The sequence below is a fragment of the Equus caballus genome, chromosome 16, assembly GCF_041296265.1.
Source record: "Equus caballus isolate H_3958 breed thoroughbred chromosome 16, TB-T2T, whole genome shotgun sequence".
Lineage (NCBI taxonomy): Eukaryota > Metazoa > Chordata > Mammalia > Perissodactyla > Equidae > Equus > Equus caballus.
In genome coordinates, this window is record NC_091699.1 from 46,466,899 (window position 1) to 46,479,948 (window position 13,050).

General features: G+C 37.6%; 1 protein-coding gene across 35 annotated transcripts in view; it reads left to right on the forward strand.

The window, feature by feature from the left end:
* Positions 1-13,050, forward strand: part of PBRM1 (polybromo 1) — a 122,261-nt gene that overhangs the window by 66,506 nt on the left and 42,705 nt on the right. For all 35 annotated transcript variants that reach the window (XM_005600572.4, XM_070237428.1, XM_070237416.1 and 32 more), the window contains 2 exons: positions 390-1,032; positions 4,611-4,822. In XM_005600572.4, coding sequence (XP_005600629.1) covers positions 390-1,032; positions 4,611-4,822 — 855 coding nt within the window. The remainder of the gene's footprint in view (positions 1-389; positions 1,033-4,610; positions 4,823-13,050) is intronic.

Genomic DNA, 13,050 nt, shown 5'->3' on the forward strand with positions numbered 1-13,050 from the left:
AGATTCAAGGCTACAAATTTTTTATTTAATGTCCTGTTTTAACATCTGTATCTCTTTTTCTATTATGATGAAAATCTCGGTTCTCAAGGATACCACAGGTAATGGAATTAGAATGTCACGTCTACTCATTTGCTTTATTCCACCTAATTCACAACTATCTCAACATAACAGTCCTTACTCTGCCACCAAAAATATGATTACTGAAAACACTTGAAGTTTTTTCCAGTTTTTTCTTTGTCAACAGGATATATATATTTCATTAGAGACGTGGTGACTTCCATATTTAACAAATCACTTGGAATAGTCCTTTTCTTGTGATTATGCTACCAACTGTATACAAATTTAGGTTCATTTATTTTATCCATTTAACATTAAATCTCTTTCTATAGGCAGGAAGAGTGGCATTTCTCCTAAAAAATCAAAATACATGACTCCAATGCAGCAGAAACTGAATGAAGTCTATGAAGCTGTAAAGAACTATACTGATAAGAGGGGTCGCCGCCTCAGTGCCATATTTCTGAGGCTTCCTTCCAGATCTGAGCTGCCTGACTACTATCTGACTATTAAAAAACCCATGGACATGGAAAAAATTCGAAGTCACATGATGGCAAACAAATACCAAGATATAGACTCCATGGTTGAGGACTTCGTCATGATGTTTAACAATGCCTGTACATACAATGAGCCTGAGTCTTTGATCTACAAAGATGCCCTTGTCCTACACAAAGTCTTGCTTGAAACTCGGAGAGACCTAGAGGGAGATGAGGACTCTCATGTCCCAAATGTGACCTTGCTGATTCAAGAGCTTATCCACAATCTTTTTGTGTCAGTCATGAGTCATCAGGATGATGAGGGAAGATGCTACAGTGATTCCTTAGCAGAAATTCCTGCTGTGGATCCCAGCTTTCCAAACAAGCCTCCTCTTACTTTTGACATAATTAGAAAGAATGTTGAAAATAATCGCTACCGGCGGCTCGATTTATTCCAAGAGCATATGTTTGACGTATTGGAAAGGGCAAGAAGGATGAATCGGTATGTTTTCAAAGCCATTTCTTTTTGAGAAAGTATGATATTTAAGGCAAAACGGAAGAAAAAATTCTACTTTGATGTACTATTTTAGTTGAGGTATGTGATTACAGTTGAGGGGATGCTGTTTTGAATTCTGATTAGCCAAGACTTCTAGAGAGCAAGTATATTCTTTGAGGGAGAAAAGGCATACTACTAAATCACCTATAGGGACAATGAGAAGAAGGAGTAAGACAAAATTAAAGATCTGTTCAAAAGCATAAGCTCTTAAAATATAGCCTTTCACAGAACATGTTCTTTTAAAGGATAAAATGCTTATAATTAGAAGTAGTAACATGATTTTATTTTAGAGTTTGAGTTCAATCCAAGCATGCTTTAAATAAATTAAAATAGCTCTAAGGTATTGATCTCTAAGGTTAAAATGATTTAAATTTGATCACCATTTCAAGTACCTAAAAGAGCTTCTTTTGTTTTAATCTCAGATTTCTTGCTTTAAGTGACTTCTACAGACATTAAATGTTCTTTTTTTTTTTTTTTTTTTCTAAGATTTTATTTTTCCTTTTTGTCCCAAAGCTCCCCGGTACATAGTTGTGTATTTTTAGCTTTGGGTCTTTCTAGTTGTGGCATATGGGATGCCGCCTCAGCATGGTTTGAGGAGTGGTGCCATGTCCACGGCCAGGATTTGAACTGGTGAAACCCTGGGCCGCTGAAGCAGAGTGCGCGAATGTAACCACTTGGCCATGGGGCCAGCCCCTTGTTTGTTTAGTTTTTTTTTTAAAGATTTTATTTTTCCTAAATGTTCTAAAAGAAGCAGTCAAATTTAAATTTCCATCAAACTTAAATTCCTTTCTAATTTTGCTCTGTGGTATATCTTTGCCACACAATGATAGTATACTTAATTGATAAAACATTTTCAATTCAGCAATAACAGTGTGTCTTCTCTGTGCTCTTGGAATCACTTGGGGCAATATAAAAAGTTAAAGATACAAACTCTGTCTTCCTGGAGCTTACGGTATCATACTGAGAGCCAGACCTTTAGGCAGTGGGTGTGAGGTAGTTCCCACTGGGGAATCTGTGAAGCCTGCATTTGCTATGGATCTTGAGAGGAGAATTAATAGTACTTTTGCTGTACCTGTTAAGCACCTGCTCTTTGTAAAGCACCATGCTAAGCACTTTATATAGGTAATCTGTAACCCTTATAATAGCCATTCTAGGTAGGTGATAATCTTCCCTGTTTGTGTAAGAAGAATTGCACAGACAGAGGCAAGTTGCCCAAAGTCACACAACTAGTAAGTTGGCTGGCTCATCTTGTTCCCCACTGTAGAGGGCTGCTGCTGAGCCAGTCACCAAGACACCATTCATGGAGAACAGCCATGAATGATAAGCCTTGGGTTCTGTGCTCTAAGAGCTTGAAGTCTGATGGTTGGCACAGGACCTATGCTTAGGGAAAAATAATTCCAGGCATGAGACAACATATAACAACTTAATATTTAGTAAAGATGGTGGAGTAAGGAACTCTGCACTGGAGTTCTAAAAAGGCAAGAAGCATCAGAAGAATGGGAAAATGGGTGGGATTCAGATAGGCCAAGCAGCATAAGTAAAAGGCATAGGGTTAGGAAATGTATATGGTGTGTTCAGGAGACAGGTGGCGTTTGGGTCAGATTGGAGAGGCCCTTGAGTGACATATTTAGGAAATAGTCCTTATTCTTCAACAGTAGAGAGAGAGAGAAAGAGAAAGATGGGGGGACATCTTGCAGTCAAAATCTGCATTTATTCGTTTATTATTTTCATTTATTCAACAAATATTTATTGAGTGTCTCTGCCAGTTATGAATATGTTCTGGTTGCATGGGATACACCAGTGGACAAAACAGACAAAGCCTGCTTTCATGGAGCTTAGACTTCCGTTCTTGTTCTCAGTTTACTTAAATAATTGTGATGTCTAAAGTCACTCCTCTCCCCGCCGCCCATCATATCTTGGGGTTAGTTCTGTGAATCTTCCAAAGTTCATTTGTCTCTTAGATTGTTAGCAACTTCGTTTCTGACAGCTTCGCTGAAGTTTGATACTCTAGTGGTGGGTGTCAGCAGGAGGCCAGCTGGGCTTGCTACATTGCCACAGTCCCTTGACCAGAATGTCTTCATAACTGCTGCTTAGACTTTGTCTGTGGTTATCTTATGAATAATTTTTCAGGCCTGGTATTCTTAGTAGAATTATATGTAAGCCTCCCTCAGACCATAGTGGATTAGAGGTAGTAATAAAATTTCTTTCAGTCTAAATTCTGAAGTTTATTTTGTCTAGTCCTCTGATTTTATAAATGAGGAGAATCTTTAAAAAGTTTTCAGGGGCCGACCCTGTGGCTGAGTGGTTAAGTTCACGTGCTCTGCTGCGGCGGCCCAGGGTTTCGCCAGTTCAGATCCTGGGTGCGGACATGTCACCGCTTGTCAGGCCACGTTGAGGCGGCATCCCACATGGCACAACTAGAAGGACCTTCAGCTAACCTATTACAACTGTGTACTGGGGGCCGGGGTGGGGGTGGTTTTGGGAGATAAAGCAGAAAAAAAAAAAGAGATTGGCAACAGTTGTTAGCTCAGGTGCCAATCTTTAAAAAAATTTTTTAAATTTTTTTTAAAAAGTTTTGAATATGACACAGATCTTTTTTTTCTATTTTTTACCATGTTGCCTCTGCTGGTTCCCCAGAATTATGTAGTTATTTCTGGGAGACTAAAATGAACACTTACTCTGAGACCTGTAACCATTAGAGGATGCCCTGATAACTTTGCAGATTAGGTTTACATATTCACTGAGTCCTACTAGCCTAGAGGAACAAGATATAGATCCAAAGAGAAGAAAGTGGACAATGCCTAAATCTTTTGTTACAATTTTATATAATGTGTTGTTCCTTCAATTAAGAGAAAGTAAAAATTAATCCAAAGATGAGATGCAAGTAAGTGTTACACATGGTATGGAGCCTTAATATAGTCCTTGATTCTGGAAGCCCCCTTGGGATGCCACAATCAACTGGTGCATGTGCCACGTTTCTCCCCAGGAAACTGTATGAGGCCTTTCCTTTTACATGGGCTGTACACAGAGTGAGCATTAAAGAAAAGGAAACTGTGGGGCCAGCTCGGTGGACCAGTGGTTAAGTTCACCTGCTCTGCTTTGGTGGCCCAGGGTTTTGCCAGTTCAGATCCTGGGCGGACATGGCACTGCTTTTGAAGCCATGCTGAGGCGGCATTCCGCATAGCACAACCAGAGTCACTCACAACTAGAAGATACAACTAGGTACTGGAGGGCTTTGGGGAGAAGAAGAAGAAGGGAAGAAAAAAAAAACATTGGCAACAGATGTTAGCTCAGGTGCCAGTCTTTAAAAAAAAAAGGAAACTGGTGGGCATGATGCTCACCAAGGTAAGGTGATGCTTCAGATTCTGTTCTAACAAATTTTGAAGAGATACCCTTAGAACTGTACAAAAGTACCCTTGCATCAATTCACATGTTAAAGAAGTGTTTAATAGAGTTTAACATATAATTAAAGTGTTGGGAAAAAACAGCTTGTGTGCCAGTGTATACTCTTGATGCCGTTACAGGACAGATTCTGAAATATATGAAGATGCAGTAGAACTTCAGCAGTTTTTTATTAAAATTCGTGATGAACTCTGCAAAAATGGAGAGATCCTACTTTCACCGGCACTCAGCTATACCACAAAACATTTGCATAATGATGTGGAGAAAGAGAAAAAGGAAAAATTACCAAAAGAAATAGAAGAAGATAAACTAAAGCGAGAAGAAGAAAAAAGAGGTTGGTTTCTTTTCATTTTATTAAATATGAAGACATTGTATTCTGTTCTAGTTGGTCTCATAATTAACTGTGGGGAAGAGTCTTGTTTGTGTAAATGGGACTCAGGGTGTTGATTCTTTCAAAATAGATATGGTGAGATGGAAATGTTTTTATCATTATCAATTTAATCATCAGACTGGAAAAGATAGGAAGTTACGTGTGACACAGCTGTTATCCTAGTATTTTGGGAACAGAGTTAATTAATTCACAAGTGTGGAAGCTTAATACCTCTTAATACTATTGGTAGATAAAAACCTCAGGGGCCCAGCCTGGGCTGAAAGCATTCTCAGCAGTGAGTGCATAAAGGTTCTGCCCCATCATTCAGTAGCATGGCTTTCTTTGTACAGACTCTGGGTCAGATAAGTAGATATTTTGGTTGAACCACATAACTAGGAGGAAATTTTTATTGTATCAACCTAAAAGTGTTACTTTGAGTCACTTGCCAGAGTTCAGAAATATTTTGACAGTGGTAACTTTTATTAGAAATTTGATCATTTCTGATGAAGTTCAAATTCACATAGATACCTAGAATACATGACTTTCCTGGAGTTATATTAGTTGTTAGCATCAGTCAGCTCCTTAGGGTTTTTTTCCTTAGGCAGGAAAACAAAATAAGTTGATTTGAAGCAAATTCTCATAAGCAGTGGCATATGCAAAAAAAGAAGACAAAGGAACCTGTTTGGTGAGAATACTAATTTTATCAGCATAGGGCTAGCTGCAAAAACCAGCAGCTTTATTGCCAGAGGGATGTACTCATTCAGGATGGTGAGTGTTGTGAGGGGAGGGTGAGGAAGGGGGTCCCTGTCTTTGCCAGCTAAAAGTGGTTGATGCAGAAATAAACGAGTAAACCTGCAGCTTTGCTAGCCTGACCTGACAGTTGGGGTTGAGGACTATCCTGGAAATTAGCCATAGAAGGGCTGAGATAAGCTCTCCACACATTCTCGGCTGACTGGAAAACTACGAATGTACAAGGGAGATGCAAGAACATGGTGAAAAGCAAAATGCAAGGGATATTTGAAAGTTGATTACAACTTTGAATGCATCCCCCAAGCCACATATGGATCAATCAGCAGAGGGTGAATCCTTCCTTACATGTTTGAGATGCTTGAGTACAATCTTCACCTAAATCGTTGACTGACCCTTAGCTCTGCAGACTTAGGAGCAACCCCTCATGTCGTGTGTCCTAGTATACTTGTAATGGGAGTCTCAGAGAAGAGAAAGAAAGGGGGAGAAAAATATTTGAAGACATAATGGCTGAAAACTTTCAAATTTGATGAAAAACATTAACCTACAGCTTCAAGAACACCAAATAAGAAAACACAAAGAGAACCAAATCTAAATACATCATAATCAAACTACTAAAAGAGAAAATCTTGAAAGCAGCAAAACTGCTCGTCATGTCCAAGAAAACAGTCATATGATAATGGCTTATAAGAAATAATGGAGGCCAGAAAGCAGTGGAATGACATTCAGAGTGCTGAAAGGAAAAAAACTGAACGAAGAGTTGTGTATCCAGTGAAACTGTCCTTCAGAAATAAAACTGAAATAAGACATTCCCAGATAAAAAACAACTGAGAGAATTCACTGCTGGCAGGTCTTCTCTATAAGAAATACTAAAGGAAGAGTTTCGGGCCAAAACAAAATGACAACAGATGGTAACTTGGATCCACAAGAAGGACTGAAGAGTACTGGAAATGGTAAATATGTGGGTAAATATAAAAGACTGTATTTATTTCACTTTTCTTAATTTCTTTAAGAAACATTAGGTTGTTTAAAGGAATAATTACAACACTATTATTAGGTTTATAACTTATAGAAGTAATATATGTGACAGTAATAGCACAAAGGAATGGAGCTATATTGGAACAAAGTTGCAGTATTTAGTGAAATTAAGTCAGTATTAACCTAAAGTAGATGGTGACAAATTAAAGATGTGTATTGTAATGCCTCTGAAAACAAATAGCAAAAAACATCAACACAGAAATTAAAATGATACCCCAAAAATATTTGCTTAACACAAAAGAGGGTAATAAAGGAGGAAAAGAGAAAAAAGAGACATAAGACATAAAAAATAAATAGCAAAATGGCAGATATCAATTCAGTCATATCAGTAGTTACATATTGTAGATAGACTAAATGCTTCAATCAAAATGAAAAGATTATCAGACTGAATTTAAAAAATAAGATCCAACTATATGCTGTCTATAAGAGACTCATTTTAGATTCAAAGACACAAATAGATTGAAAGGAAAAAGAGGGGAAAAGATATACCATTGCAAATAGTAACCGTAGTGAGTTGGAGTGGCTGTATTAATATCAAATAGACTTTAAGAGAAGAAATATTACTAGAGACAAAGAGGGACATTTCAAATGTTAAAAGGGTCAAGACATTGTGAACATATAATGCTTATAAATGTATATACCTCTAACAATAGAACCTCAAAATACATGAAGCAAAAAGTGACAGAATTGAAACAAGAAATCATGCAACACTATAGTCTCAATACTCCTTTCTCAGCAATTGAAAGACCAACTAGATGCAAAATCAACAAAAATATAGAAGACTTGAATAGCACTGCTATGGACTGAACGTTTGTGTCTCCCCAAAATTCATATTTTGGAGCCTAATCTCCAATGTGATGGTATTTGGAGGTGAGACCTTTAGAAGGTGATAAAATTTGGATGCTGTCTTGGAGGTGGAGCTACCACAATGAGCTTGGTGCCATTATAAGGGGATGAAGAGCCAGAAGACAGCTGTCTATGAACCAGAGAGTATGCTCTCACCAGACACAGTTCTGCTGGCACCTTGATCTTGGACTTCCCAGCCTCCAGAACTGTGAGAAATGAAAGTTTGTTGTTTAAGCCACCCAGTCTATGGTGGGTTTTCTTATAGCAGCCTGAACTGAATAAGACAAGGACTGTCAACCACCTTTACCTGATACGTGTAAAAACGCTACACCCAGTGACTGCAGAGTTCATGTTCTTGTTGAGCATGCATGGAACATTATCTAGGATGGACCATATGGTAGGTCATAAAACAAGTTTCAGAAAATTTAAAAGAACTGAAATCATACCAAGTATGTTCTCTGAGTACAGTGGGATTAGATTAGAAATCAGCAACAGAAAGAAATCTGGAAAATCCCCAAGTATTTGGAAATTAGGCAGTATACTTCTAAATAACCCATGGACCAAAGAAGACATCACAAGGGCAATTAACAAATCTCAAACTGAATGAAATGAAAACACACATGTTAAAATTTATAGGATATAGCTAAAGTGGTCCTTAGAAGGAAATTTATACTTTTAAACACATATTTAGAAAGGAATACAGATCTAAAATAAATCTATGCTTCTACCTCAAGAAGTTAGAAAAAGAGGAGCAAATCAAACCCGAAGTAAGTAGAAGAAATAGTAAAAATCAGAATGGAAATCAGTGAAAGAGGAAACAGAAAATGCCAGTGCTATACCGAGTATGACATTGGGACCACCCATGTTGTTTCTACTGACAAAATTTTGTATACTTGAAATTTTTTTTTTAAGTTGAAACTTTTCCTGGCAATGCAAAATTAGTGACAGCTGTTCCTTGAATTACTCTAAAGTGGTTCTCAAAGTATAGCCTCTAGGCAAGCAGCAGCAGCAGCATCTGAGAACTTGTTAAAAATGCAAATTCTCTGGTCCCACTCCAGATCTACCAAGCCAGAGACTCTGGAGGTGGGAGCCAGCAGTCTGTGTTTTAACAAGTCCTGTAGGTAGTTCTGATGCACACTTACGTCTGGGAATCTCTGGTCTAAGGCCTTGAATTTAATGAGTGGAAGAGCAGGAACTTAATGGCACCTGCCTTTCTCCTTGGTGGATTAGCAATGATGTGTGAACCCATTACCTGTTGCGGTGATGGATTCTAGAGAAAAAGCAGTACTGATATTTTAAAGACTATTGGTCACTGCCCTTGATTGATCCTTAGCTACCAGAAAATATTTCCAATGACTTAATTTATGAAGAAGACCTATGGTAGAAAAGCAGAGCCACATAAAGAAAAAGACAGTAGGAGATTTTCATTCCTATCTCATCACTGTGCTTATCTCATGAGCTTAGGGCCCTTTGCTGACTCGAGGAAAGGGAGCCCTGCTACATGGAGCTGCTTTCTGAGGCTGCCAGAGCATCCCTGTTAATACCTCTTTTTTCCCTCTAACTCAGAGACTATATTTCCCATCATTATGACTAGAAGTGGGTAAGAAGTAGTGCTTTGCCTTAGAATGTGAAGTCAGCACTGGAAGGACTGAATAGGAAAGGCTATAGAAGCAGGGTACTCTGAGGGTTATTGTAACTAGTTATTTCTAGTCATGAGAGAACTGTAGTCTGCTTCACATCATCCTGTGTCAGGTTACATTATGAATATTAAAATACAGCAAAACACCAGAAAGTAGGATAGTGATTGTGTATGTCAGTCAGCCCTGTCTGTCTTTAAGCCATAAGAGGAGGTTTCTTAATAATCACTGGAAATTGAGGGAAACTAGAAGATTTCACATACTGTGTTTTTCTATTAAATACCAGAACTAACTACTCATACAGGGCTAAGTAAGCAAAGGTAAAACAACATAGAGGCCTTTCACTTGAACATGGCAGATTGTACACAAGCTTCTACTGCTATTCCTTCCCAAAACACCTTTAAAAGGATGGGAAGAGGATTTTAAAACAAAACAAAAGACATAAACACAAAAGCATTCCCCTCCCTCAAAAAAAAAAAAAAAAAAAAGAAAACAATGGAGTAGGTGATGGCAGTTAAACTTTGGAAGGTAGAAAATGGATGGAAAGTTGCTAATACTGGCTTTAATGCCAGCATCAGATGAAGACTTTAAGCAGGCCAGTTCCTTTCTAGAATGGTATGGGGATTAGAACACCAGATACTCCTGAAAATGGGGGTGCAGATCACTCCCCAACCCTTCCTGTAACTGTCCTAAAGAGTCTAGACTAAGGGACACCAGGTAGACCTAAGGGTAGGGATACAATTCTGAAGAGGTAGGTTGTGAAAAGATTTATACTAAATGGACCCCTGGCCCTCTTAACTACTTAACCTGTAGAATGCTGATAGTCAGGCTCATAGTTCTGAGACAGGAGATTTTTCTTTTGAGAAGTGGACCCGGCAATGAGGAAAACTATACATAATATCATCTGGAGGTCACCAGTGAAATCCATCAGGGTTAGCTCTGTGTTTGTATAGAGAGCGTCTAATCAACTTTTTTAGTGTTTCACTTTTAAATAGGAGCAGCGGGTATTTATTTTAAATAGGACCAAATTGTTTAAGGAAAATCTCTCAGATGTAAGAGAACAAAACAAAAATAAAAAAGGACCTTGGAGGAAACAAAAAAAGTGAAAGCAGGAGAAAATGTTTTTTAGAAAACTAAATTAAAATTTCGACTTTCAGAGAGATGACAAGCTATTGCACCCATAAAATAAAAATAGGAGGCCATAAAAAATAAACATTCACAGAACAGAAAATTTCTTGCAAATTAAAAATATGACAAATCCACAGAATGAGAGAAAGAATGCACAAATCGTATATCTGATAAAGGTCTAGTATCCAGAATATATAAAGGATTCCTACAGTTCAGTGACAACAAAACACAATTCAAAAATGAGCAAAGGATTTGAACAGATAAATCTCCAGAGAAATTATACAAACAGCCATAAGCACATGAAAAAATGTTCAGTGTCTTTAATCATTAGGGGAATGCAAATCAACACTTTAGTGAGATACCACTTCATACCCTATATCCAGAAAAGGGGGAAATAACAAGTGTTGGTGAGGATATGGAGAAATTAGAACCCTCATACATTGCTGATAAGAATGTAAAGTGGTGCCTCCACTATGGAAAATAGTTTGGCAATTTCTTAAAAAGCTAAATATTGAATTACCGTATGATCCATTAGTTCTACTCCTAGATATATACCTGAAAGAAGTGAAAGCAGGAACTCAAACAGATACTTGTATACCAGTGTTCATACCAGCATTCTTCACAATAGCCAAAAGGAACAATCCAAGTGTCCATCAACAGATGAAAGGATAAACAAAATGTGGCATACAGTCAGACACCAATTTATGACATTTTAGTAAACAACGGACTGCATACTCAACAATGGTCCCATAGGATTAGTACCATATAGCCTAGGTGTGTAGTGGTCTAAGGTTGGTATAAGTACACTCTCTGATGTTCACACAAGGACAAAATTTCCTAATGATACATTTCTCAGAACTTATCCCCATCATTAAGCATCACATGACTGTATAAATACAATGGAATATTAGTCCACCATAAAAAGTATTGAAGTCCTGACACATGCTACAACTTGGATAAAGCATGAAAACATTATGTTAACTGAAATAAGCAAGACACAAAAGGACATTTTATATGATTCCACTTATATGAGGTAACTAGAACAGCAAATTCGTAGAGACAGAAAGTAGATTAGAGGTTACCAGGACTGGGAGGAGGAGAGATGAGGAGTTATTGCTTAACGGTTGCAGAGTTTCTGTTTAGAGTAAAGAAGAATTTTGGAAATAGTGGTTATGGTTGTACAGATTGTGAATGTAATTAATACCACTGAATTATACACTTAAAAATGGTCAAAAATGGCAAATTTTATGTAATATATATTTTACCGCAATTTTTAAAAATTAATAACATACCAAGAACTATTGAATTCTACACTTTAAATAGGTGAATTGTGCAGTGTGTGAATTATATTTCAATAAAGCTATTTAAAAAAATGATAGTGGGGGGATAAGATTGATGTTGCTTAAGGGTACGAACTTGCAACAAGTGTGGTAAATAAGCCATAGAGATCTAATGCACAGTATAATGAATATAGACAACAATATTGTACTATAATTTTGTAATGTGATAGATATCACTGCAATGGCAACAGTATATAAATGTATCAAAGTAACATACTGTACAACTTAAATTTACACAATATGTCAAATTTATTCAATAAAAAAGTTTGTTTTTAAATGATAGCAGAAAGGAAATATTTAGAAAGGGATTAGAAGATAAAATTGAAGAAATCTCCAAGGAAGTAAAACAACCACAAAGAGAAATAAAGAAAGAAAAAGATAACTAAAAGATAAACCCAGGGGCTGGCCCCGTGGCCGAGTGGTTAAGTTCGCGCGCTCCGCTGCAGGCGGCCCAGTGTTTCGTTGGTTCGAATCCTGGGCGCGGACATGGCACTGCTCATCAAACCACGCTGAGGCAGCGTCCCACATGCCACAACTAGAAGACCCACAACGAAGAATATACAACTATGTACCTGGGGGTTTTGGGGAGAAAAAGGAAAAAAATAAAATCTTTAAAAAAAAAAAAGATAAACCCAGGAGGCCTAGAATCCAAATAACTGCAGGACACACTTCTGCTAAGCTTTCTGCCACTATATTAGGAACCCCATTCCTTCACTTTCCAGTACCATTTTCTTCATTCCTTTCTGAGCCTTCAGCTGCCAAGTCTTTAATGCCCATTTCTCTGCTAACAGTTTAGTCAGGGCAACCTAGGCTTTTTCTGTCAAACTCCTCAAAATTCTTCCAGTCTCTGCTTACTACTGAATTCCAAAGTCACTTCCATATTTTTTAGATATTTGTTACAGTAACACTTCTCTACCAGGTACCAAAATCTCATTTAAATATCATCAGCTTAAAAATCCAAAATATTATTTAAATCATCTAAATTAGGTGTATGGGTGAGGCTGTGGGATTTATCCATCCTGGGACACAACTCCTCTCCATCTGTGGACTTGTGAAACTAAAGAAATAAATTCTCTGTTGCTACAGTATAGTGATGAGTTATGAGTAGGATAACAGGTAGAGACATTTCCATTCAAAAAGGGAGAAATGGAAGAAAAAAGAGTCATCAATTCCAAGCAATTTCAAATCCAGCTGGGCAGACTCCATTAGGTTTCAAGGCCTGGAAATAGTCCTCTGCAACTCAACACTGCCCTCTGAAGCGTCCTTTGTCATGAAAGGTAGCACATGTTTGCGGCTGAGTTGTTTTATCAGTTCCTGTCTCTAGAATTTTTAGGTTTAACAGTCTTCTTGCATTTTGTAGTCCTTCTGTCCCTTTCCATCCAGTTGACAGTATTCCTGCTGGTATAAAATTCTCAAGAATCTTGTGAATCTGCTGCATGTGTCACAGGGATTCATT